The sequence below is a fragment of the Jatropha curcas genome, chromosome 7 (assembly GCF_041381405.1).
Source record: "Jatropha curcas cultivar XTBG-Jc1 chromosome 7, XTBG_Jcur_1.0, whole genome shotgun sequence".
Lineage (NCBI taxonomy): Eukaryota > Viridiplantae > Streptophyta > Magnoliopsida > Malpighiales > Euphorbiaceae > Jatropha > Jatropha curcas.
This window is the reverse complement of record NC_143157.1, coordinates 768,627-791,957: the sequence shown is the minus strand read 5'-3', so window position 1 is coordinate 791,957 and position 23,331 is coordinate 768,627. Positions and strand designations below refer to the sequence as shown.

At 29.0% G+C, this 23,331-nt stretch overlaps 2 protein-coding genes across 2 annotated transcripts; one reads left to right on the top strand and one right to left on the bottom strand.

The window, feature by feature from the left end:
* Positions 1 to 10,362: 10,362 nt before the first annotated feature.
* LOC105641040 (disease resistance RPP13-like protein 4) lies at positions 10,363 to 14,046 on the top strand. Its single transcript, XM_012225489.3, has 2 exons — positions 10,363 to 10,520; positions 11,297 to 14,046. Exons 1-2 carry the CDS (start codon positions 10,379 to 10,381, stop codon positions 13,891 to 13,893), a joined length of 2,739 nt encoding a protein of 912 aa, XP_012080879.2. The 5' UTR covers positions 10,363 to 10,378; the 3' UTR covers positions 13,894 to 14,046.
* Positions 14,047 to 16,303: 2,257 nt separating this feature from the next.
* On the bottom strand, positions 16,304 to 20,324 carry LOC105641039 (putative disease resistance RPP13-like protein 3). The gene is made up of 2 exons (XM_012225488.4): positions 17,436 to 20,324; positions 16,304 to 16,729 (listed from the first exon to the last, which is right to left on the bottom strand). Exon 1 carries the CDS (start codon positions 20,108 to 20,110, stop codon positions 17,474 to 17,476), a length of 2,637 nt encoding a protein of 878 aa, XP_012080878.1. The 5' UTR covers positions 20,111 to 20,324; the 3' UTR covers positions 16,304 to 16,729; positions 17,436 to 17,473.
* Positions 20,325 to 23,331: the final 3,007 nt, after the last annotated feature.

The window sequence follows — 23,331 nt, the reverse complement described above, 5'->3', positions numbered from 1 at the left end:
TGTAAATATACTTGATTCTTCTTTTCCTTTTGGCATAAAGGAGTTATCGCCATATATAAAAATATCTAGATGAGATTCTTGGTTTTTTTTTTTTTCCCCCTTTAATATCATTTCAAAACCTTGCTAAAAAATCTTGTTTAGTTAGACTGCAGTTATTGCAAAGTCTATTTTTTTAAGGAAATAAATTATTGTAATTCCTCATTAAAATAAAATTGTCTCATAATCTTAATTAAAATATAAAATATCATAATAAACTCAAAATTTTCACTTTGTGCCTTATCACGTAAAAAAAAAAAACAATTTCTAAGATTTTCTGTAGATTGAGCCTGCATCTTTAAATCATGGACCGACCTCAATAATAGCTCTATTTTTGAAATTAAAATTAATAAGTCCGAATAATTTTATTTTGACAACACTTAATTATTTTGTTTTAATTTTCATTAGTCAAAAATAAAAAGTAACTCAAAATTATAAAACTTTATTTTTATTTATTAATTTCGATGATTTATATTGATGTAAATTTAACTGATCATTCTAAAATATAAATGTTATCTTGTCAGTTGTTTATGATAATGCAATTGCTGTCATTTTATTTTATTGGGGCAATGGATTTATTATAAGGTAACAAAGCAATAATTAACAACAAAAAAGGTAAAGAAAGTGGACAATCCTTTGAGTGTTGGCATTTGGAAAAATGTGTAGAAGAAAAAGAAAAAGAAACAGAATAGACTTCACAAAGACTTTGAGTTGATTATACTTTATTCCATTTAAAATAATTGCTTTAGTTTCAAAGATTTAAAAAAAAAAAAAAAAAAGGATTGTGATAATAATGAGAAGTGGAATAGCCATATATGTTGATGTTGGGACCCAACATATAGTTCAAGGACTCAAAAGTATGAAAGCAAAAAAAAATATAAGAAGACTTTGCAAGGACTTGTCTCCCTTTTGGAGTTCATAAAGTTGTAATGTAATCATCTTTATATATATGTTTTATTTCATTTTAAAGAATTGCTTTAAGCAACTTCATAGGCAGTTTCTTAGTTAGAATAGACACGGATCTGGATACTTTATGTAAATATTAAAAAAAAAAAAAACTTTATAGATAGCATTATAAATCAATAAATTCAATTAATGCGATACTTCCTAAAATAAACTACTTTCTATATCTTTTTTGTTTTATCTACTAATCATTGACAATTAGGTGGCATAATCACATGAATAAACACTTAGAATTACAACCATCAAACTCAAAATTAGTCACTGATAGTGATACTATATATGTAATCAAAACATTAACATAGTAATTGATTCTCTAATATTATGTAATAAATCAAACAAACAACAAAATCTATGTTGCCCTAATATATCAAGTTGACTCAAAAATTTATATTGAACTCTAATAGAATAAAATAATTTAGAGGTATCTATTAAAATATTATATATTTCTTATAGCAAAATAAAATAAGGAATTTTTAATTGGTATAAAACCCATCAAACAGGTCGAACCGAATAGTTGGGTCCGATTTAGAGACGGATGGCAACGGATTGATTGGGAAATGAAATGTTGCCAAAATTAGAAACTTATTTTCCGTCCATTAGCAGCAGAAAACCGGCCGCTGTTTAGAAACGAATGTAAACCTGGTGCTAAAGCGCCTTAGAAATGTGGCCGAGAGACATGAACAATTTCGGTTTCTAAACTTAAAGCAACGTGCTTTTCATAATTTAGAAACGAAATGCGGTTGCTATTCTCATAATTTCTTGTAGTGCCGTGCATGAGAGATGATATTGATAAAAATTATAAAGAAAAATGAGATATGTATCATCATTAGCTGTATCAAAATATATATATATATATATATATATATATATATATATATATATACTATAAAAATATGAAATTGTAAAAATTTATTATGCAAATAGGCATTTAATCCAATTGAATATTCAAAGAAAGTCCTTACTAACATAATAAAATTCTTTTCAAAATAATAAAGTTAGGTTTAAATATCCATCAATATCTTAAAAAAAAAAAAAAAAAAAAAGGCAAATGAGTGATTTCTGCAAACAAAATTAAAGTAGAACCAATCAGTGTTTGATCTTTTTATTGTTAAACAAATTCCTACATTACAATCTTATCAACTCAAAAGTCTTTGCGAAGTCATTTTATATTTATTTTTCTTTTTCAGGTCCCAAGACTGAAATGGTTATCCCATTGTATCTCCACTTCTTTACTTTTTTTTTTTTTTTCTTTTATTAGTCAAAGAAACAATTTACTGTGAATCAGTGAAAAAATTTTGAATATTTACAAAATCACATCATTTGTATTTTGTTCCCTCTATTACGGACCTAATTGATGAATGATTGTCCCGCAAGATAATCTTATCTGCACTTTTGTTTTTATCTATTTTAAAATATTTATGTTCAATCAATAAGCTAAGTTTACTTTTAAAAAAATGTTCGACAAGCTAAGTTATACAGAGATCTTAGTTCAACGTACACATGTGCTATCCCTCCATTTTTTGGAAACTATCTCTACGTGTGAAACGCTTTAAAAACATGTCATATTATTTAATTTTTTTATTAATTTCGAACATTTAATTGAGACATGTAAGGCACTTAAAACACTTATTGAACACTTTAAAAACACATTTGAAATATCTATTAGACTTTTAAATAAATTTATTAATAAAAATATATAAAATTATTGTGTTAAATATATATATTTGTTAATTAGTAATACTTAAAATACAAAATTAAAACATACAAAAAAGAAAGAAAAAATCTAATTTATAATTTACAATTTGTATTGCATCTATTATTATCAAATTCAAGAACTAATTCATAATTTTGATTTGAAATCAGTAATACATAGGACTTTTATATATATATATATATATATATATATATATATATATAATCGATAATATTATATTTAACAAACTAGCAGTGGAATATCATCGGTGATTAACTTAATCTCTTTTAAAGACGTTGAAATTATCAATTTAATTCTAAATAAATCGAAGATGCTATGATTTTGAATAATAATATTAATTTTAAGAATTTAACTAATTCTATTGAAATGAGAAATTAATTTTTTTTATTTTTATGATTTGCTATAAATAATTGTTTATTAATTTGACTTATTAATAAATTATATTCTCTCCGTCCCATTTTGTTTGCTTGTTATTCTTCTTTTCGATGTTCCAAAATGTTTACAAGGTTTATAAATTTTTACATATAAATAATTATTTTTCCCATAATAATATTTATGATCCTTTATTAAACGAGAGACTTTTGTTAATATCTTCAATGAGTCAAGGGTAAAAAATGATAAAATAGCTTTAAATCCTTAATATGTGTACTTTGTCAAACCATGCAAATAAAATGGAACAGAGAGAGTACTTTAGTTGAAGAGATCACAGTATAGATTGAATTAATGTAAAGATTAAACTTCTAGCTTTGGATTCTGCAGCTGGATTTGGAGAATTTTATTAAAATTATTATTAGTAGGAATTATGAATTGATTATAGTGTGAAACATGAGTTTTGGTGGACATAATGATAAAAGAAAACCAATAATTATCTTTTCTTTATATATATTATATATAATGATAATGATGTGTGTGTTTTATTCATTTTAAATAATTGCTTTAAGAAACTTTATAGGTAGTGGGTATAGTTTTAAGAGACTCGAAGCTTATGATATGATTAACTGAATGCCAATCTGTTATTTACACGTCATGAATCAAGAAATTCAATCAATGCAATACTTTCTAAAATAAACAACTTTCTATATCTACTAATCATTTACAATTAGGTGGCATAATCACATACATGTAACCATTGACAATGCAACACTGAACATTACAAACGTCAAACCCAGAATTAGTCAGTGATAGTGATACTATATATGTAATCAAAACATTAACATAATAATTGATTCTCTAATATTATGTAATAAATCAAACAAACAATAAAATCTATGTTCCTGTAATCTATCAAGTTGACTCAAAAATTAATATTAAACCTAAGATTTAATATATTGTTTCACCCTCAACTTTATGTTTTGTTACAATTTCACTCTGATTTGAACTTTATGCCAATTTCAACCTGAATTTTTGTTGCAATTTTATTCTAATTCGACATTTATGACAATTTCACCCTGAACTTTAACATTTTGTTATAATAGCACCATAAATTATAATTAAGACTTAAATTGTAAATAAAAAATAGATTCATTCTTCACCTTGAATTAACATAATACATTTGTGTGAATCAGGGAGTTTAATTTAATAGTAAGGATAATCTCTATTATTATTTTTAATATTCTTAAATTCTTTCTTTTATTGATAATAAGTAATATTTAAAAATTAATTATTTGATATATGAACTTTTTATTTAAAAAAATTAGAATATATTTATTATTATGGTTTGATTGTAATATAAATTTTAAAATAATTATAAAATCTAAAATAAAGCTACTATCAATTTATTTGACTCCTAAACTATTAGAAATCGTAACATTTTTTTTATCAAAATGGAATATAAGAAATAATAAAAAGCATTCATATATCAAAAAATTAATTTTTAAATATTATTTATTATCAATTAAAGAAACAATATAAGTTATTTAGCAACGGATTCTTGTTATTTAGAAACGTATTCCGTTGCTATGCTGATAATTTCTTATAATGAGAATATATTGATTAAAAAAAATATAAGGAAAAGTGAGCTATGTATCATCATTAGTTGTCCCAAGTCAAAAAAAAAAAAAGATATAGGCTATAACATATGATATTGTGAAAAATTAAAAAAATTAACATGTGATAATGCAAATAGGCATTTATCCAATTGAATATTCAAGAAAGTTCAATTGATATATAACAAAATTATTTCCCAAAAAACAAATTTAAGTTCAAATTTCCATCAAAATCTAAAAATAATAAATAATAATAATAATAATAATAATAATAATAATAATGGGTAGTTTCAGCAATTGGAAGTGGCAGACAAAAGTAAAGTAGAACTGATCTTAGATATTTTTCCTTTTAAAAATTACTTGCTCTGTCCTATACTAAAACCTTATCAACAAGTCTTTGCCAAGTCTTTATATATTTCTTTTTCTTTTGCCTTTACAAATTCTTTTAGGTCCCAACACTCACATGGTTATCTTCACTTCCTTACTTTTTCTTTTCTTTTATTAGTTAAATAAAAAATACAGCGCTTCATTTTATTAAAGGGAAATGTCTTGCTTATTTCTGATTTATGGGTTAGTTTCATTCATCCAATCAATTATTATTTTATTTTTTTAGTGTATTGTCAAAAATACTTTTATTTGAATTAAAATTTATTTATAATTGTTTGGCGTATAATTAATGCTCATCATCGGATGTAAGTAAGTCTTTCATTTTATTTTACTGTAAAAAAATTTTAAAGTGATTATAAGACCAAAGACAAGTGGAAAGTAAATATATTTTTTTCTCTTCTATGGGAATCAAATCAACTTCCAATCTCTCTCACTTTCTTCTTTAGAGCATTCTTCCCTCCTCTCCGGTGAAACACAAAAATTAAATATACAAATATGGGAATGAGTTGATTCTCGTTTTATGTGACAGTCCATTTCTCTTATTTCTAGTTTTATTGTAAGTTTTATATTTTTTATTAAATAAATTACAGATCTACGTCTATTTGAACAAATCTATATTATTTATGTTTCTACTATTTTTTGTGATTTATCTTCTTCTTGTGTGGAGTTTATGACCTTTCCATTTTATGTGGAGTATTTATTTTGTTTTTTGCATTTGTTTTGTTTTATTTGAACTTATGTGCAATTTGTGGAGAATTTACATGATGATCTTTGGTTTTTTAGAGTCTAGAAGTGATGCATGTTCCTTCATTAAATTTAATGTTCAAATTCTATGTGTTCATCATAAGTAATTAGTTCATGATAAAATAATTGGGATTGCATTATCAGAGACAAGTGACAAGACAAATTTCATATTTTAGGATGATCTTTTAAATTTCAAAATTACAACAAAATAACTAAAATTGTTGTCGGAATGATATTATTGGAACTTATTAATTTATTTGCAGTTTAAAGTTTAAATAATAATACTATCTTGCTTTCAAAAAAATAATAATACTATCATAAATGATAACTTTATTTTCAGTTTATTAGATCTGTAGTTTAAAGTTTGATGACTTACATTTATATTAAATGGTAAAAAAGAGACAAAAAGAAAAATAAACCTTTTTATAAGAATGAGTGGTGGTGAAGTTAATTATGATTTAATAAAAGAGGAAAAAAACTGAAAGAAAAACTAATTATTTTCCGCTCGTTAAAATAGAAGTTTAAATTATGAATAAGGTATTGATTGGAGTAATAGACGACCTCAATCTCCTTAAGGTTAATAACATAAGTTTAATTTCTCGAAATTGCAATTTGTTGAGGGCGTAAAAAATCTTTACATTCCACACCCGAGGGGATTACACATCCTAATTATACCAAAAAAATAAAAGTCTAAAATTATATTTATTTGATTTTTAAAATAAAAATATCGTTTTATGTTTTATAAATTAGATCAAACCTTAAGATAGTAATTAACCTTAACTCTAACTTTCAAAAAAAAAAAAAAAAGAGAAAAACTTAGATCTAAACATGAAAATTATTTACAGTTTTAAAATTTAAGGGTTCGTAAAACACGTTCATACTTTTTAATTAAGAAGAAAGGTCGAAAAAGAAGAGACAAAGGAAAAATAAACTATAAGAATGAAAGTTCTTTTAATAAATTGGAAGTTGAGTTTTTTAATATAATATATTAGATTTTCATTAAAAACTTCAAATTAATATAAATAATAGAGGGAGGATATGACCCCTCTCTTGAAGATCAGATATAGAATAAAAATATTACAACTAAAATAATTATTATTATTCGCTGACCTAATAAGAAATTTTAATGAAAATTATAAGGTGAATTTAAAAAAATTAATTGATCTTCAAACTGGCTTGTTAGACAAACTTCCCGATGAATTGTTTGGATGAAGGTAAAATATAGGAAGGATGTGAAATAGAGGTGAAAATATCTTGGGATTCTCAAAATCCCTCATTTGATTTGGATGAAAATATTAAAGAGTATGTGAAATAAATTTATTTTACACTCTTTCTCTCTACTTTCACTCCTTTTAAGAGAAAAATGAATAGTAAAATTTTACACTCTTATTTTACTTCTTTCCTCTTCCAAAACATAGCATGAATCTTATATAAATGATCTAATTATCCATGAACTAATTACTTATGATCAATACGGAGGATTTGAACATTGAATTCAATAGAGAAACATATAGCACTTCCAGACTCTAAAAAAACAAAGATCATCATGTAAATTCTCCAAAAATTGCACATATGTTCAAATAAAACAAAACAAATACAAAAAACTTCACATAAAATGGAAAGGTCATACTCCACACAAGATGAAGATAAATTACAAAAATTAGCAGAAACATAAATAATATAGATTTATCCAAATAAATATAGATCTGTAATTTATTTAATAAAAAATATAAAATTTACAATAAAACTAGAAATAAGAGAAAGGGACTGTCACAAGAGACGAGAATCAGCCTCTTTCCACATTTGCATATTTAATTTTTGTGTTTCAATGGAGAGGAGGGAAGAAAGCTCTAAAGAGAAAAGCGAGAGAGGTTGGAAGTTGATTTGATTCCCATAGAAGATAAAAAATATATATATTTACTTTCCACTTGTCTTTAGTGTTGTAATCACTTTAAAATTTTTTAAAAGTAAAATAAAATGAAAGATTTATTTACATCTGATGTATGGGCATTAATTATATGCCAAACAATTATAAACAACTTTTAATCAAATAAGAGTATTTTTGACAATATACTAAAAAAAATAAAATAATAATTTTTTTTTATTGATTTGATGAATGAAACAACCCATAAACTAGAAATAAGTGGGGGGTGCATTGGCTGTCTTGGGATCGTATGTGTATGAGTAAGGAGAATGGCAGACTTTGCTTCTGTCACCTTCCAATCGTTAATTTAGCACTCTTGGGCAAGCAAGCATCGTGTCTTATCTCTAAACTGCGATCTCTGTTGTCTCAAGTTTTAAAATCTAAATATTACCCAAAGGGGGTTTTCCAACGTGCCATCTTAGGGCATAATCCAAGTTATGTTTGGAGGGGTTTGCTTGCTTCTTAGGATCTTATTAATGCTGAAGCTTGGTGGTGGGTGGTGATGGTTGTTCTATCAGTGTATGGGATTCTCCTTTGTTAGACAATGCTGATTCTTTTTGAGTCACTTCTTCGTTGTGAATGGATATGAAAATTTTCTTGTAAAAGACCTGATAGTTGATGGACATCGTTGGGATGAGGAGCTGATTTGCACGTTGTTTCTACCTGTAGGGGGTACTTTGGTTCGACAGATTCCATTGCTAAGGCATAGTGTACCTGATGTTTTAATTTGGCATTGGTCCTCTAAAGGTAATTACACAGTGAGGCCAGCTTACAAGGTTACGGTTCACTTTGAAGATCTATTAATTTTTTACCTTCATCCAAACAACTTATCAGGAAGTTTGTCTAGCCAGTCAGCTTGAAGGTCTATTAATTTTTTCAAATTCACCTTACAATTTTTATTAAGATTTCTTATTAGATCAGCGAATAATAATAATTATTTTAGTTGTAATAGTTTTATTCTATGTCTGATCTTTAAGAGAGGGGTCATATCCTCCCTCTATTATTTATAGTAATTTGAAGTTTTTAATGAAAATCTAATATATTATATTAAAAAACTCAACTTCCAATTTATTAAAAGAACTTCCATTCTTATAGTTTATTTTTCCTTTGTCTCTTCTTTTTCGACCTTTCTTCTTAATTAAAAAGTATGTACCTGTTTCATGAACCCTTAAATTTTAAAACTGTAAATAATTTTCATGATAAGAGCTAAGTTTTTCTCTTTTTTTTGAAAGTTTGAGTTAAGGTTAATTACTATCTTGAGGTTTGATCTAATTTTTAAAACAATAAAACAATATTTTTATTTGAAAAATCAAATAAATATAAATATTCATTCCGACAACAATTTTAGTTATTTTGTTTTAATTTTTATTAATCAAAAATAAAAAGTAACTTTATTTTTATTTATGAATTTTGATGATTTAAATTGTTGTAATTTTGAAATTTAAAATACCATCCTAAAATATGAAATTTGTCTTATCAGTTGTCTCTGACAATGCAATCCCAATTATTTTATTGGGACAATGAATTAATTATAAAGTAACAAACAACTGACGGCAAAAAAGTAAAGAAAGTGGATAATAATTTAATAATTTGAGTATTGGGATTCAGAAAAATACGTAGAAGAAAAAGAAAAAGAATACAAGAATAGATTTGACAAGGACTTGGAGTTGATATAAATAATTTATACTTAATTCTATTTAAAATAATTGCTATAATTATTAATAAAATAATTATTAATTATTTGCATCTGTGTAATCTCCTTTAATTAGGCTTTATTTGGAAAGAGACGAAAGAAAATAATGAAAAAAGAAAAATAATGAAATATATTTTTAATTCATTAACTAATTATTTTCTCTAATTTGATGAGATTATAACTTTATGGGTTCAGGAAGAGAAAAAAAATAGAACATATATTCCTTCTTTTTATACATGGTCACTCTAGAATATATATTCCTTCTTTTTAAATAAAGAAAAATATTTTTATTTTCTTGAAAAAAAAACTTCCTTTACAAATAAAAAGTTAGAATTGAATATTTTCTGATTTGACACGGATGAAAAAAAAATTTTCAATCAAATCAAAAATTATTTACAGCTTTAAAATTTTTCAAACAAAATCAAATTAACTTATAATTTAACAGTTTGATCCGGTTGAATTTACAGTATGGTGCAGTGAAACATACTTATGCATCAATTAATAAAAAAAGTGTAAATTTATTGTTGCATTGTTTAAAAATTTTTTCATTGATAAAAAAATTATTAACTATTAAAAATAAACTTGCCACCATTGTAATTTTTTAACAAATTTAAAATTAAATAGTTTAAATAACAAAATATATAAGATAAAACCTTATATAACATAGTTTAATTTGATTATAAACAAATAGAAACTAAATCAAATTAATTGTTTTAAAACCATTTTTTAAATTTTAAGACGAATTAAATCATTTTTAAAAAAAACTATTCAAAATTAATAATTTAGATTTTTTTTTTTTTTTTTTTTGCAAATTTAATTCATTGAAAGAAAAGCAAAAGGAGGGAAAAAGAAAAAAAGAAAAAGGAAACTATATATTGTGGGAAGCAGCTTGGCACAAAGTACCATTAACAATAATTGATAGGCATCAGCCAATGAGCAATAAAGAAGGAGCAATCATTGTATATGATATCCACTTCATTTCAATTCTACTCTCCATTCATAGAGTCAAATTTCTCTTCAGCTGGATTTTTTGGCTTGTTGCTCATCACCTCTTCATATATTCTTTGCTTGCAGGTAATATTCATTTTCCCCTTCTCTTCAATTATAATTATATATATTGTAAGTAATATCAACTTTTTTCTTCTTAGAGACAAAGAATAGTTTAGTTCCATTAAAATTTTTTTTTTTTATAATATTAATTACCATATAAAAATCTTAAATGATAGCTCAGAATCACGGTGGAATTTTTTTTTTTTTTTTTGGTTAAGGTTTAAATTTTGTTAATGATAGCTCAAAATCTTAAATGATAGCTTAGTTCAGCTAACATATCATAAGTATTCGGTGGTGATAAATTTTGTTAAGGTTTAAATTTCATGCACTTTGAAATGTGCTCTCATTTTCCACAAACTGTCCAAACTGCTCAAACTGTCCAAAATAAATCGTTGGTTGTTATTTGTAAGGAATACGTAAATTGTGGCTATATCTTTCGAGCAGTGTAAACCTACTTTATACATGATTGCAGCTAAATAATATTTTGTGTATTGTTCGGCAACGTAACGTTTGAATTAGTTTTTAAAAGTTAGTGAAGTAAAATTCATGTAAAGTTTAGAGCTACTAAAATAGATAATAGATAAACGTTACTAAAACAGCTAACTACTATTAAAATTGTTAATTTTGCCGTATAGACTATTTGTTATGAAATCCAATGGCGACAGCAGGAATCATAGTTTCTAAAATAAAATATGTGAATGAATTGCAAATACCTCTTTCTAGTCCAAGAGATGGTTGATTGTAGCTATGATAATAAATTACAGTAGAAAGAAAATCTTAATAATGAATTTCTTTTACAGGTGAACTGCAGACGAAGACGGACATTATGGCTCTAGTAGATGCCATGATTTCAACTCTGATACAAAAACTTTCCACAGTCCTTAAAGCTCAGCGTCAGAATTACCAATCTGACTTTGAAAACGAGTTTCAAGTCATGAAGGGGAGGCTTCGTAATATAGAATCCGTACTTGGTGACGTTGATGGCCGCAATGAACAAAGCTTCCAAGAAATCTTTACTCAATTCAGAGATTTAATGTACGAAGCAGATGATTTGCTGACAGACTGCTTAGTTGCACAACAACATTCTAAAAATGGCCACCTCTCCAATTTATTTCGTCCCAATAAATTTCTCTTTCGCCTTCAAACAGGCAAGAAATTACAAGATATTAATGCAAGACTGAAGGAGTTCGACAATACTTTTGGCAAGCATTTGAAAAAACGAGTAGAAGGTCCAAGTGCAGAAGAAGACTACATAGAGCAGCAGATGAATATCCAAAATCCAATATCTGTATCTGATGATGACCATAATGATACAATTGGACTTGAAAGTGATGTCAAAAAAATTAAAGATTGGATTTTTGCTCCAAATTCTAAGCTTCAGAAGGTTGGGATTGTTGGGATGGGAGGACTGGGTAAAACTACACTTGCCATGAAAATTTTTAATGATAGTTTTGTATATAAACATTTCGAAAAGAGGATCTGGGTGTCCATTTCTCAAAGTTTTAGCGGGGAGAAGATCTTGAGAAGCATCTTGCAGCAATTAGGAGCTGAACTTGTAGATCAACAATTAGAAGATATTAATCAAATGTTGCAGAAAATTATTTTACTGCTGAGAAGAAACACGTGTCTCATTATTTTGGACGACTTATGGGAGACAGGTCTAAAATTCTGGATGGGTTTTTTCTCTGCACTACCAGAAAATGATTGTGCAGGTAGTAGATTTATTATCACTACAAGAAACATAGATGTGGCACATGCTATTCAAGTTGACAACATTCATCAGCCTAATGTTCTTAATGAAAGTGAGAGCTGGTTGTTGTTTTCAAAGCATGCATTTGTTGGTATGGGGGAGGATAAGAGTATGATTGAAAATTTTGAACAAGTTGGAAAGAAAATTGTGGCTCAATGTGATGGTCATCCATTGGCGATCAAGACAATAGGAGCTTTGCTTGCATCGAAATTGGGTTCTCTTGATGAGTGGGAGAGTATTTGTGATAATTTTTCTATATCCAACATCCCACAAGAAAATGTTGCCGTAATGACTTCTCTGCGACTTAGCTATGAAGCACTTCCAACTCATCTAAAGCAATGTCTGCTATCTTTCTCCATTTATCCAGAAGATTTTGAAATACCAGCTAAAGAGCTAGTATATTGGTGGATTGGAGAGGGTTTTATCTTGGGTGCCAATAAGTCGAAAACCGTAATAGAGTTGGGTTTTGAGCATTTATCTCAACTTATCAGTAGATGCCTTGTTGAAGTTGTGAAAAGGCGAGGATTTGATGGAAGAGTCTATATCTGCAAAATGCATGATCTTGTGCGAGACTTGACTCTTATGATGGCAAATGAAGAGAAAGTTTGCTGTTTCGACATAGAAGGCAAGCAAAAATTGGATAAGGAGACACGATGGTTAGGTGTTGCAGGTGAAAAGAATGGAAACTCATTGAACAAAAGTCCAAACTTGAGGGCATTGTTTGTAATGACTAGTGATAAAGCTCCATTGAACCACGGGTTGGGTTCACTTCTTTCTCTTAGGGCATTGGACGTGTCTAACAATAAGCTAGACAATGCTGCTTTGAAGAATCTTTTGACTTGGATTACTTCACTCAAACGCCTTGCATATCTAAATATAAGCGGAGCGAAGGGGCTCCAAGAAATACCAGATACTATATGCAAACTCCGGAATCTGCAGCTCTTAGTTTTAACTGGATGTCCTGAACTTTACAAAATAAGCCCTTTAGTTACCCAACTAAAAAGATTACTAGTTTTGGACTTGAGCTATTGTGATAAGCTTCGATACCTACCTCGTGGAATAGGGAGGCTTGTGCAACTTGAACAACTATCAGGACTCAGACTCGCACCTCAAGCAAACAAGAGCAGTTGTCAACTTGTTGAGATTGAAGAACTAGTCGAGTTAAGAGTACTGCAATTGAACTTGAGCTACGACAGTGAAATAACAGAAAAGGAACGGGATGTCCTGTCAAAACTGAAGAAACTGGAAGTTCTAGCCATTGATTTTGACAGTGAAATACAGGAGTGGGAGAGAATTGTTGAAATGTTAGATCATATTTCACCTCCGGAAGGACTAAAGGAGTTGTATCTAAGGGGTTACTATCATGAAACCATGCCTAGATGGTTTAGACCTGAGAATTTCCCTAATTTAGCTTATCTTTGCATAGAAGAAGCACACTTGGTTCAAATCTGTGCAAATGACAGTAATAGTAGTTGGAATTTGGAAGGTTTGCGGTTGAGGCTGTTGCCATACTTAAAGATGGACTGGAACAATTTGAGAAAGGAAATGCCTTTACTATGCTATGCAGAGGTGAGTGGCTGTTATCAAATAGTCAATTTTCCCTCTTCTACAGACAAGCCTGGGACTTGTATCTGGAGGCGAAATTAATAATAAAATGGAAAATCAATAATAATAATTGTAATATATTATGTTGTTACAGAGAAACTGAATATGTTGTGTACTTGTTATGTTCTGAGTTGAATGATGCATGTAATAGTTATAATCCCATTGTGTTGAACTTATGTTTGTATCTTTTTTTGAGCTTGATTTGTAATTTCTCTTTTGGATGGTAACTTTTTTTATGTTCTGAGCTGGGTTTTACTCTAGGAACAAATTTTATTGCCATGAAAATTTTTCTAATGGGATGTCCTACTGCCTCACAAAATTTTGTTCTTTGACAATAACCCATATGGAGGTTGGGCAGTAGCTACACCAATACCTCCATTGGAAACTTTCTTGAAGAGCAGATTTTTGGGACTCGATGAGGTTTGGAAATGTTCTTGAAAGAGAGTGTATTCTCCATTCTGCTATCCCAGCTTATGATTGGAATAAATTCACAGCATAGATCTAACAAACAAGTCACTGAATTGAACTTTCTTTTTTTTTTTTTTTTAAGGTTTTCACATATAGAAGGAAAATAGATTAGATCATCAAATTTATTAACTAAATATTTATAGACAAGACTTGAGAGTTTCTAGCAAAATCTCATTATCTAACACTGAGATTTTGTTTGATCACTCCTGACTTTGTTCTCGGTTCTCCATGCCTTCCTTGCTTTGGAAACAGCATAATTGAACTCAGAATCACAATTAACATGTTTTTTGTTATTTTTATTGAATTGATATATTGATATTGTTTTTTATTTTTATTTTAATATTATAAATATTCTATTTTATTTTATGTATTTTAAAATATATATCTCAAGTGATATATAAAATATCGAGAAAATAAAAAAAAATAAAAAAATTTACTTATATATATATATATATATATATATACAAAAATAATTACAAACAGTGTTTAAACATGACTATTCTGGCACTGTAGAAAAACAAAACAATAATATTTTATTACAAAAAACCTTTTTTTATTGACAACTAACTAAAACAATAAATATGGTATTTGTTGAATAAATTAACTAATGTTTGTTCGGGAAAAGAAATCCAACTTCATTAGGGTTTCATTTCCTAATCCCAATCCTACTCCTTTTACTGCAGAAATCATATATATTTAAGCAATGAACCGTAGATCCATTCTTCTGCTCAAAAGACAATTTTCCATTTCAAATTATATGGAAAAGCTGCAACTACCAAATTACTTTTTTTCCCACTGAAATTTATTGAAGGGATACTCTTGTAATTACCTGTTAAGTCTCTGCTGCGATTCAAGTCTGTATCCAAACAATGCAACCTATGATTTCAGATCATCGTTTCATCCAGTTAATCCTCAACCAAAAGCGCCACAAAATTCTCCTTCAAGCGGAAAATCCTCTCTCTTCTTTTTTACTCCATAGACTTGGAACCACTATTGTCAAAGCCTGAAAATTCTTCTCATAATGCAACATCACTCATGATAGAAGAAAAATTAAAGTTAAGAAATTTCAAGGTGAGCGTCGAAGGATCTTGTGATGGGTTGGTTTTACTTGATTTATCATCTGATTTAAGTGACAAAATAATTCTTTGGAATCCATCTAGCAGAGAAACCAGAGTGATTCCGAACCCGCCTGTCGATTCTGGTTGGACCAAATGGAGACATTGTATTGGATATGATTCCTCTGCTGATGATTACAAACTGCTGAGAATTTCTTTCCTGCCAAGAGAAATCACATCTGAAGAAGAAGATTTCACCTTGCGAATATTGAAACTTAGAACTAATTCTTGGAAAACAATTGATCCCCGCAAAGGCTACGATGGGTTATCTTACATGTCAATCTTATTCCTGAATGGAGCAATTGACGTGGTAGTTAAAACAGAAAATCAAGTTCAGGTGAAATAATCTCTTATGATTTATCAGAAAACAAGTTTACAGAAACATTGTTGCCTAGTCAGATGAGAATAGCTTTACTGGAGTTGGTGGAAATTAATGGAAGTTTATGTTTAATTGAAACCACTCGTTCAAAGAGAACTATAATTTGGGAAATCAAGGACAAGGAATGTAGAGTAAGGACAGAACTTATGTTTCCTATATATTGGTCCAGATTTCGTTTATTCATCTAAGGCAAACTTGTCTGGCAAAAGTTTTCACAAGAGCAGCTTTGTATTTGCGATTTGGAAGAACAAAATTCATGAAAGGAACTATTTTTGACCCACAGCTCTCTCATCTACTGTGGTAGAACCAATTATGTGGAGTCTTATATATCCCAATTATTATTTATACCCAAATTGATTGTATCCAGCTGATTCTTCTCTCCTCTTTTTTATTTTTCAAAACTATGAAAAACTAAGAGAAATGTTCTTGACAGAAAGTGCATTCTCATTCTGCTATCCCAGCATATGATTGGAATAAATTCACAGCTATCTAACAAACAAGTCACTGTATTGAACGTTTTTTTTTCTTGTTTTCATATATAGAAGGAAAGAGATTAGAACATCAATATCTTTCCAAAAATTAAAATATGCACTAACAATTAGGCCAAGTCTGAAGGTGCATACTGAATTTTACATACATATAAAGACCTAGCAAGTGTGGCTGTTCATCCCCACATTATATGCACCAAAGCTATAGGCTAGCCAGCTCAAGGAGGACATATGCACCAAAGCTATAAGCTAGCCAGCTCAAGAAGGGAATTATTGTCCTCCTGTCCACTGATTATTTCAAGAGTTCAGTGACCATATAACACATTCAAGTCCAATATAGCATTTGAATAAACTTGATCATCACTTGACATTGATCTCTTTATCAACCAAATTCAGAAAACTATTCCATTTTCAAATAAAGAACCAGCCTGCAATTGCACATCAAGATTAGATACCAAGTTCTGAAGTAGAAAAGAATCAAATAATCGCATGCATTAACTACCCTCCCAACTTTGGTACAAATATTTTCATGAAATCTAACAACTTGAGAAAGCCTCTCTAATATTAGATCATTTTTAATTTGTTAGGAAGTATCCATAATCCATATTCCAAATCCAAAAGGACACTTGAGAAAAATTGATCAAAAACCAGACTGGAGGGGAAGAAATTCTTAAATAGACACGATCTACCAAGATCAATTATGATCGAATGAGTCTATTCAAGAATTTCTCCTGGATCCAGACGCCAATCGTGCAACACATGAAAAAATTAGTAAGCTACCAAGGCACAAACAACTAAATAAATAAAAGAAGAGATTCATGTTGCTTAAAGAGGAAGAAGAGAACCTAGTGTTTGTGTTGCCAAATTATGAAAATATACTGATTTATTCATTCCACACAAAAGTAAAAATGCCGGCCTGAAATAGATAAAGATGACAATCGTTCAAGTTTGAACTCTTTTGAGTTTTCTGTTTGCAGGTCAGAAATTCATAAGCAGATTTTTCTTGTAGCAACTACCAAGCAAGCATATGTGTAAGCTCTTTCTTTCTTTCTTAAGCTCTTTTTGAATTCATCATTTCAAGTAAAGAAAAATGACTGATTCAAGATCCATTAAATATAGAACTCTTTTGCTCACCTTTGAAGAAGGGGAAAGCCTGCAATTTGATTATCATTTTAGTGCATATCATCTCCATTTTCAGCATGATTAATCAAAAGCTTGAATTGATCCTTGCCTTTGCACGTTTCTATCTTACGTGCACATTCTGCTACTAAAACATTGGGATACCAGAGCTGCAACTCTTGCAAGGTGGGCATTTGTTGCATAGAAGATGGAAGACCCTTGAGACCTGAACATCTGTTTATCACAACTCTTATCAGGCTTGGCATGGACCCTGGCGAGATTTTCCAGTTGGTCACACCCAGATTGACTAATTTCAGAACTTCCAACCGGGGGAAACCACCTTGAGTGCAATTCAACATATCTCCACTATATGCTCCATCTTTTAACTTCAAAACTTGGAGTTTTGGTAGCCGCTTCCCCAATAACTCCATTGGATCAACTATAAGCTGTGTTTGTGACAATGTCAGCCTGATGAGTGATGATGGAAAATCGATCGAACTTGGAATGTCTATGGCAGGTTGGTACCGGCGATCCCTCATCAGCTTCAACTTCTGAAGGTGTTGCAACTTGGAAAGGTTGTTGAAAGCCAGACTCTTGCTTTTCTCTATATCTCCATATATTCCCAACTTGACAAGATTTGGCACTAAAGAGAGTGCATTCCATGTGCAGCTATCTGGACTTATGCTTGACAGAGTCTGGAGATTGTTCAGATAATCCTGTTCCTTGATCATTTTCTTAGGTGGCTCTGCAAGAACAGCTTCTCCATTGAAGTAGAAATGTCTCAACTGCCGCATCTTCCAAATATTTATGGTAGGCCGTTCAATCAATGGAGCAGTGACATCAAGAGTCTCCAAGTTCCAAAGATTGCATACGGATAATGGCAAAGTGACGGCAGAGTCACTCTTCAACCGCAAGTACCTCAGGCATATAAATTTATAGATTTCATTTGGGATATCATCAACATATACATCCCACAAGTCCAAAACCCTTAGCAACATATGCCCTTTGCAAAGCAATTTCCAATGTTTTGAGGAAAGTCGTTTGTCATCATTGTGCTCAAAACAAATAAGAGACCGAAGGTTTGAAGAAGCACAATTAGTACCGATACATTGCAGTGGGTTAGAGTGAATCCCCAGTCTTCGCGAGTTCCCTGGCAATAAAGAATGATCATGCCTATAAACTGCAAGAAATTTTCTCTTTAAGGCCTCAGAAATGCAGAATTCTCGCAAAAGGTCATGAATGCGACATGACTTGATACTCCCATCAAATTTTTGGGTTGCAACCTGTACCAAATTTCGATCAGCAAGCTCTTCCAAGCAGTCATACGCCACATCCTCAGGTGACATTTGTTCCTTTTCTGGTATGAACCCCTCTGCTAACCACAACAATGTAAGTTGCTTGGTAGAAATCTCATGATCTTCAGGGAAAAGACCTAAATAGAGAAAGCATGGCCTTAAATGATGCGGCAAGTCCTTATAGCTCCAAGAGAATATCTCCGAGCACCTCTCAGTGTGTTCATTGATAAATTTACTCACCCTTGATGACACCCTAAACCACCATCTAGTTGTCTTCTCTTTCTTTAGCAAAACTCCAGCTATGACCACAATTGCCAAAGGCAAACCTCCACACTCTTTGGCAATTTGTTTTCCTGGATCCTCAAGCTTCAAATCTGGGCATTCTTGTTTCCCAAATACCTTTAAACACAAAAGCTTCCAACTGTCTTCATCCGTCAAGAATTTAAGATAATGAGGGTCATTGCTAGGATTTGCAGATAAAGCCACTTCCTTTTTCCGAGTTGTAAGGATGATTCTACTCCCCCTAAGATTATTAGGAAAGCAATGTTGTATTTTTTCCCACAGTTCAGTTTCCCAAACATCATCCAAAACAATCAAATATCTTCTAGCGCCTCTCAAATACCCACGAAGCTCCAAACCCAACTCCTTATCAGTCATTTTTTTCATTTCATCAGTTAATAACATAGTAGACTTTATAACAGCCTCTAATAACTCTCTAACCGAATAATCTTTAGACACAACGACCCAAGCCTTATGATCAAACCAACTTAAAACAATAGGATCATTATATACTTTAGCAGCAAGAGTGGTCTTACCGATGCCGCCCATGCCAACAATAGGGATAACATCTCGTTCTGCTTTTCCTTTAGTTAGCTGCTCTATTATCATTTTTGCTTCGAGATCAAAGCCAACAACATCAGTTTCTTCAATTGGAAGTCGTTTTCTACTATCCGAGGCTTCAGCACAAGCTGAAACTTCAGAAGGGTTTGGCTCTTGAATCCTGAACTTGTCCCTGTTTCCATACAGAGTATTGAATCGTGTATTGATGTTTGTGATCTTCTCTGCGACACGTCGTCGAACAGTTAGTTGATAATATTTGGATTTGACCGATTCCCAAAAACTGTAGCCTTGTTTTCGGAAATCAAAAGCAACGTACTCATCAATAACGTCTTCTGCTTCATGGACTAAGTCCCAGATCTGGCTTATGTATTCTTCGGTTAGAGCTTGATGATGATGATTGTATTTGCCTTCGAAGCTTTTGAGGTAGGAATGAGTTAGCTTTAGCTCGTCTTTTAGTGTCCTGACTTCATCTTCCACTCCAAGAAGTAAATTTGCTTCATGACTTAGTAGCCTCGTCAGGTTATCAAGAAGAAACCCAACTAGAACATCTGCCATAGCTGCAATCTCTCTGTCTGCAAGTTTTTATTTTCAAATGACAATCCAAACTCCTATCTGATTGATGCGCAATTTCTTTTGCTTCACCAACGGATCGCTGGAAATGGATGAGAACTTTCGTTTTTTTTTTTTTTTTTTTTTTTTTTTGGACATTTAGAACTTTCGTTTTTTGTTTATTGCATGAAAATGCTAAAGAACTTACATTGCCTCTCAGTTGGAGACAGGTGGAACGAAAAGACCGTGTATTATAATATCGGGAAAAAGGCTCAAAATGACCATTTAACTTGGGCCCAAAGTTTGATTTGCCCCTTTTTTAATTTTGGGCCAAATAGCCCATTATTTGATAAAAAAAGATCAAAAAGTCCATATATCCTATTGGTCAGCGCGCGTGAAATTACATTAGCAGGGTAGGCGTGTGTGACTTGTATTCAAAAAAAAAAAAAAGAAAAGAATGCCCGGAGACTTCTCCGTCGTCCTCTCAGTCTTTCACTTCTTGTTTCTCTCTCTTTCTCTCGATCATCGTCTCTACCTTTGTCCTTGATCAGTCAATCCCCCTTTTGATTCCATCATACTTGAAATTTTCCACCATGGCTAATTATTTTTTAGATTGTCTTGCATTAACAAGAAAGTAACTCTATCTCTCCATTTTAAAATTTGATTTTGTTGGATCCAAATTAGATTTACTTTTAATTTTATTTTGTATTTAACCATAGTTTTTTGGATGGTCTTTTTTTTTTTTTTTTCCTTCTTCTTTTTAGTTTGGTTAAATTAAAGAAATAAGAAAAAGAAAGCATTTTTTTTCCTAATGGTTTGTTGATTTATTTTCTTTGTTTTTATATGGGAATGTTTTAATTTAATAATGTTCAATTGTGATTTTTTTTTTTCATAGGCGAGAAGGAAAACAAATTGAACTTTTACCTCAAATTTAGGGGTATTTTGAACTTTTTTTCCCTGTAAATTCCTTGCTGTGCAAGGTTGAAAAAAAAAAAAAAAACAGTAAAGTAGGATTGAAAGAATATATATATATATATATATATATATATAGATTTTTTAATGAAATTTTGTTTATAATATAAAGATATATAAATAGTAAAAAAATATAGGTGTGATTTTTTAATTATTATAGTAAAACTTAATAGATAAACATGTGTTCAGGAATATGGATTAAAAATGTTGAAATTTATAAAGATAATAAAAAAAAAAAAAGTAAAATGCAAGGTGGTAAAATTCATTAATTTGATTTATTTTAGAATTAATACAAAAGATAATTAACTCCTGTAAAATTCATGAATAAATAATTTATTTTATTCCTTTCAAAAAAATTTTATTTCAAATAATTAAAGGTTGTATAAACCATCAATTTATATGTTGTTAATTCTCTAACATTATAATTAATCAATTATATTTAATATAATTTAATAAAAAAATAATTTTTAATTTATTAATATAAAATAATAATTATTCATATCATTGACTTTATGTAAATCATTACTTTTTTTCTTTTTGAAAATTCAAGATGGCTTAATTGTTACTTAATATGTTATCATTATCTCACGTTATATTAATCAACTAGATGAAGGTCTGCGCATTATGCAGATATTATTTTACAATCTGATTCAAAGTTAAATTAAAGACATACAAACTAAGTTATTACTACACAAAACTAAAATGAATTGATCACATTGATAAATGAGTATTCGGCAATTTAAAATTCAAAATTATGTAATAGAATAAAACTTTCTGTATGGGCTTACTTGGAATATCTTCATAAATCTAATATCATCATTCTTCGCGATTTCATCATACCTAGCTTTGGAGTATTTGGATGTTATAACAATTATTTGCAAATATGAAAAAAAAAGTCAACCAACAATTGAATACGTCCAATGAATTGAAAGAAATAACAAAAAAAAAATAAGAAGAAACTATTGTGGAAGAAAAAAAAATATTGAGAATTGAGACTCAACCAAGGAGAATATATATAACTAAATAGTTTTAGATAGATAAGATTAAATTTGAATAGTATTGATTAATATCAAAGAAAACGTTAATTTTCAAATTTAAAAAATATTTTAATGACCAATCAAATTATAAAAATGAAAATAAAAAAGGAAAAAATAGTTTTAAATAGATAAGATCAGATTTCAAAAGTATTGATTAATATCATAAAATCTTAATTTTTCAATTTAAAAAATATTCGAGTGGCCAATCAAATTGTAAAAATGATAATAAAAAGGAAAAAAACTCAAAAATTTGTAAAAAAAGAAAAACAGGAATGCTCAAAGAATAGAGTGCTATTTCAACATTTTTGAATTATTTTTTTATTCAGGATTATATATATATATATATATATATATATATATATATATATATATATATATATATATATATATATTATGTTTAAGACGATTTCTTTTTTTTTTTTTTATGGAATATTTAAAACGATTTAATCCAATCAATAAATAATCATAAATTAATTTATTTTGAAATAAATATAAAGATAACCAATTAAGACATTACATGTGTCATTAATTTGAAATCCTACATAGCAATATCAGGGAAAATCTGCATGTTTTATATATATTCTTTTGACGTTACAATGCTTGCTGGATGCAATTTGTAATTTACTCAAAATTTAAACTTTTTTATATAATTTATTCCCTTAATTTTTATTTAAAGAATAAAAATTTCAATTCTTCAAAAATAAATTTTAATATCTTTAACCAATAAAAATAATTTAAAAAGAAAAATTATTTAAAATATAATGATAGTTATTAAAAAATTACAATGTCTTGTCTTTAATTTAAAAAATAATTAAAAAAATTAATTTAAGAAATAATAGAATTAGCAAAGTATTTGCTTCTATTGATTAATAGTTTGAAAAATATTATCATTTTTTATTTAATTATCTTCTAATTATATTTTATTTAAATCAAATATTTAATTATTTTTTATTTACATTTGATTTAAATCAAATATTTAGTTTTTTAGGCAAAAAATTAAGCTTTTCATTCTTTTAGTGCAAGTTCAAGGGGTAAATTAAAAAAAAAATAATAATTTTCAAATAAATTGTATATTACTCCCAAGTTTAGAAGGTAAGTCTGTAGGTTTTTCCTAGTTATTTTCTTTTCTTTTATCTTTTTGGTTTGTTTTCAAATAAAAACTAAAGCAGTTTGTTTTCAAATAAAAATAATGCTTTAGTGTGGAGTTAAATACTTAAC

Coding starts and splice junctions, on each gene's coding strand:
- LOC105641040 (XM_012225489.3), top strand. CDS start 10,379: ATGAGCAATAAAGAAGGAGCAATCATTGTATATGATATCCACTTCATT. Junction 10,521..11,296: donor CATATATTCTTTGCTTGCAG/GTAATATTCATT, acceptor TTTCTTTTACAG/GTGAACTGCAGACGAAGACG.
- LOC105641039 (XM_012225488.4), bottom strand. CDS start 20,110: ATGGCAGATGTTCTAGTTGGGTTTCTTCTTGATAACCTGACGAGGCTA.